At 46.8% G+C, this 5058-nt stretch overlaps 1 gene segment (V, D, J or C); it reads left to right on the forward strand.

Moving 5' to 3' along the window:
- Positions 1-4222: 4222 nt before the first annotated feature.
- Positions 4223-4806, forward strand: LOC140498868 (immunoglobulin lambda variable 3-25-like). The segment is given in 2 exon segments: positions 4223-4313; positions 4478-4806. Coding segments are annotated over 2 exon segments (360 nt in total).
- Positions 4807-5058: the final 252 nt, after the last annotated feature.

The following is a 5058-nucleotide window of genomic DNA, read 5'->3' on the forward strand; positions in this document are numbered from 1 at the left end:
CACTGATACTCATCATCCAAGATATTAATGCTTCTCCCATCCACTGGGAGAAGTGACTCAAAATATCTGTGACCTCCTGCTGAGTTAAATCCTCAATCACTTCCCTAAACACTGTGCTACCTCCTTGGTTCTCCTGTTTCTGCCTCCCTATTGGGCATGCTTCTGCCTGAGAAACTTTTCCTTCTAACATTATTTCACTTTCTTGCTCTGGCTTCCTTATGACACAGTGGTAACTGGACTGGGTCTGTGCAAAGGTCAGAATGCGCACTTCTTTTGTCAACCTTCAGCTTCTTCTGAGCTAAATGAACAGTCTAATCTTTCATTTGAGACCTGCCTGACCCCAGCCTGATTTTTTAAAGGAGAGCCTGAAGGCTGAGAAGTCCATGCAAAGTGGATAACTCTTTTTGCATCTGAATGCTTTCCTTCAGTAACTCCTCTCTGTTTTCACACATAATACTGTAGCCTGTAAATGAAATTCACCCTCTCCTCCTACCACTCCTTTCCTGGGCTACTTGGAATTTCTTGCAAACACCTTTCCAAGTCTCCAGGTTCCCCCTCCTATATACTTGCTTCCCAGTTTTCACAGGGTGCAATGCTTTGAAACCATTACCTAGTGAGTGGAAAATAGGTTCAGTCATCCCAACCTGGGATACTAGTTTCTTCCTCTAATTTTTTTCTGCCTACAAAAAGAGATTTTATACTCTGAGATCCTGTTCATGACACCAAATATATCAGGAAGGCAATATTCACAGCACTGGTGGTGACTAGGAATATGCTGGCACAGTTCTCAGTCATGATGTATAAAGACACTCCATACAGAAAGAAGAAAAAAAATATTTATTTAGGCACTAGGAAGCCAAATTCCAGAACCAGAAAGCAAAATCTGTCATGGTGACCAAGAATTTACAAGAAGCACATGATCACCACTGGAAGCAAAGCCATTCTCAAGCCTCCACCAACCCTCTGCCAGGGCCTTCTCATCAGTAAACACTCAAGAGACAGAGTCTTGCCATGTCTCCCTGCCTCCTTGTGTCCCCTCTTCTCTGCCTTCGGGTTGTTCATTCACTTCTTCAAGGTTCTGCTCCAACTTTCCTGTTCCACTTGTTCAGCAAGCTCCTCCCACCACATGTGTCTTATGCCTCCAGGTGATTCAAACAGGTCACATGGGCCCATTAATGAATGACAAAGATCTTTCTATTTAAATTGCCATTACAGTCATGAGAGCTGTCAGAGCTAGGAAGGATGCAGGTGATCAGGTTTCTGGCTAGTGTAAGTGAGAGATTGTGATTGTGTTTAAGAGAGCTTGTTTGAGATTTGTTCAATGGACCTGATGTTGGGAAGCCTAGCAGGGGGAGGCTTGGGAATGGTGTTGTTCTCTGCATTGTTATTGTGTATAGATTTTTGTTACTGCCATGGATGTGTCTTTCTGGTGTCTGAATAAATATTTTGGTTCTGCTTCCTTGTGGAGAGTCTGTGGTATTGTGCCATTCAGAATTGTGCCAGGATATTCAGGGCTGAGGTAGGCTCTGTGAATGTCACATTGAACTTAGGTGATGTAGTGAATAAAGTAACGGGCCTGGATCCAGGAAGATCCAGGTTCAAATCCTGTCCCCCATAAGTACATTTACCTCTCATGATAGCTGTGAAGATAAAATGACACGATACTTGAAAATATCCCTCAGAAAGAGCTCTTTCAGACAAAAAGGGCAAAATATTGGATAGAAACAGACACGGAAGCAGCTGATTGAAGAAGGTCTCAATGACACCAGTAGCAACTTAATGTTTGTAATTTTCTTAAATATGAACTAAGAAAAGAAAAAGAAAAAAACTTAAAAGCCAAAGTAAAAACAACAAAGAACGAGGAAAGAAAAAAATTGTCATGTGCACAGCAGAATGTCGAGAGGATTCAAAATAGGCAGCAAGAAATTTCCATTTCAAGAAAGCCTGTATAATAAATGCTATGCACTGCACTGAGTGCTGTCCATCTTCTCTTTGTTCCCTTGTAATTTTTCTTGTGTTCTCAGCTGTGAGCTTTTTAATTTGTTCTTTTCACCCTCCCACCCCAGAAGGCATAATTAAATGCAGACAAGTACATATATACATCTATATAAACATACATACATATGTGCTTACATATACACATACTGCCATATACACAGGAAGACATACAAATACACATAAACACAGGCACCTGTGCACATACATATACTTACGCATACATGTACTCAGATATCAATAATCATACTCATGTATACACGTTTGCATTCAAGTGCATCTATGTAAGACTGCACTGTACATATTAACCCTCTGTTTCTGTGAGGGCCAATAACATCTTCTTTCATAAATCTTAGTTTTTCCACATTTTTCCAAGTCGACAAATTCATCATTTCCTCCACCACAACAATATTCTCAGGGACTGGGAACTCTGGATTCTAAAGACATTTGCACTTTCCACTGTTGTTACTCCACTAACACACAAGCTTCTGTCCTCTCTCCTCTGATAATCCTAATCTGTATTGTCTAACTGGAAACCACAAACCACATCACTGAGATCTCCTGAAAATTCATTCGACTTCGTCCTTACCACTGGACTCCAGTGTTGTTTGTTTTTTAGCCCTGAGAGTCTTTTTGAGTCATTCACCAGGCTCATTGGTTCTCAATATCTTTGTCAAAAAGGTGTAAAGATTCTCCACAGTCTTCTAGGAGGTGAAATCCTAGCTCATTTGAAGTCCTCCAGGAATCTCCAGCTGTCTCAGCCTTGAAAACCCCAGGCTGGTGGATTCTTCTATGCTGTTATATTTTTTTTTTTCCAAAGTAATATTACCTGGCATTACACTCCCATAGGAGGTTGAAGATTACAGGAATGTACTTCTCTGAAGAAGCAGTACTTACTGACCTTTGCCTGTAGAGGGCACTGTTGGATAAAGTGGAGTTTTTCCCAACTGAGCCAGGAGCTTATGCCCCAGAGTCCCTTCAGCCTCTGCTCTGATGGAAGCCAAAGAGCAGCCCACAGGCACTCAGAAGAGATTGAGGTATGGTAAGTTTTCCATGCTTGTGGCCCATGAAGGATAAGAGAGACTGTGGGTACCAGCTCCAGCTGTGTGGTCCTTGGAAGCTCGGAGTTGGGCTGTCAGCACCCCCTGGTGCTCTTGGCCCCTGAGCTCCTGGTCTCCTGCCCTGTGTCCTGGGGGAGGCGCAGCTGGCCCTGCCGTACCAGTCCCACCTCCTGAGTTGGGGACAGATGCAGAGTTACCCCTCCCAATGCCCCACCTTTTTAGGAGACACTTCCCAAATACCTTAGGCCTTTAATTTTGGCTCCCTAAGGGCCTCAGTGTTTGGAGTCTGTGGTGAATTCCAGATGAAAACAGAACTTTTGGGCTTGACCATTTAAGACCAGAGATGTTAGGGAAGTTAGAGATCCTTCGGTCCAATTGCCCGCATTTTACCAATGGAGAAGTGGGTCCCAGAGTGAGGAAGTGCCTGACTTCCTTCCACCTCTTGGGAGGCCTGAGCAGCAGAAGTCCCAGAGACATAGGGGCAGAAACTGGGCCCACTCACTGTTACAACTCTTCCTTTGGATGGTCATGAGGCAGCTCTGGATTAGAGGCCAGGCAAGGCAACAGGTATTTCTTAATCTCTTCCTGTGTCAGGTCCTGTGCTTAGGGCTAGGGATTCCAGTGCAGATAAATAGAGTCCCTGTCTTGATGGAGCTCACATCCTAATTGGAAAACACCTACTGAAAGGAGACCACAGTCATGGGGGAGAGAAGACCCCACTCCCTATGCTCCTGAATCCTCCAGAGTCCCAACCACATCTGGAGGGGAGGAAGTCTGGCTGTCCCCAAGCAGTGCCTGGGGGAACTCACCAATGGGGGAAGGGGCAGCATGGGGGCGGGTCCATGGGGAGAAGGCTCCAGGGTACAGGGAAGGTGTAGGAGGACAAAACAGTTCAGTTACAGTGACAAGGTCCTGCAGCATCATACATAGTCCTGAGTAGGAAGGAACCTGACTCCAAGAATCCCAGAATCTCAGAGGAGGAAATTACCTCAGGGGCTTTTATTACCCTCCCCTGCCAGAGAAAGGACCTGCCCCCTCTGCCTCAGGAACCCACAGAGTCAGTCAGTCACCACCTGAGGCCCCTCTTTCAGGTGTCCAGAGCAGGAGCAGATTTGCATGTGGGGGCCTCCTCCCAGCAGGGCTGGTCTTAAGTGAGCCCTGGGGGAGCCCAGCCCCATCTGGGGATCCTTAGGACAAAGAGGCTCTTAACCATGGCTTGGATTTCTCTGCTGTTCTCCCTCCTGACCGTCTACACAGGTGAGGTTGCCCAGGGACTCCTCCCTCTGACTCAGGCCCCACAGTGTCTGAGGTCAGGAATACTACTGACTGGAGCTCATCCTCAAGCTGCTTCAGGGGTCAGTATCCCCTTGAGGGAAAGAGACCCCTGCCTGTGACCAATTTCTTCTTTCCTTGCCTTGCAGGTTCTGGGGCCTCCTTAGTGCTGACTCAGCCTCCGTCATTGTCCAAAAGCCTGGGAGAGACAGCCTCCATCTCCTGTGCTGGGGATGGAACTCTTGGCAATTATGTAAACTGGCTCCAGCAGAAACCTGGTCAGGCCCCTAAGCTGGTGATATATAATGTTAACAGAAGGCCCTCGGGGATCCCTGACAGGTTCTCTGGTGCCAAGTCAGGGAACACAGCCACCCTGACCATCTCTGGGCTGCAGGCTGAGGATGAGGCTGATTATTACTGTGGGCAGTGGAGTAGTAGTGTTAAACACAGTGACACAGACTGAGGGGGAAGTGAGACAAAAACCCTACCAGGCCTTCTCCCCCTGTGCCTTCACCTCTAGGCTCGAGAGAGGTGCTTGGTGAGCACAGGACAGAAACAACTTCACTTTCTGGCCCCTTCCTCCCCTTCTCCCTCCCTGCTCTTCTCCCTGGGAAACCCTTCCCCAATGACCCTCTCCCTCTAAGTCTCCCGTTCCTCAGACCCTCACCTGCTTCCTCTTTCCCTGCCTCCACATGCTTCCCTCTCATCCTTTGAGTTGTGCTGCCCCCCT

This window comes from Notamacropus eugenii, chromosome 4 (assembly GCF_028372415.1).
Source record: "Notamacropus eugenii isolate mMacEug1 chromosome 4, mMacEug1.pri_v2, whole genome shotgun sequence".
In the NCBI taxonomy this organism is placed as follows: Eukaryota; Metazoa; Chordata; class Mammalia; order Diprotodontia; family Macropodidae; genus Notamacropus; species Notamacropus eugenii.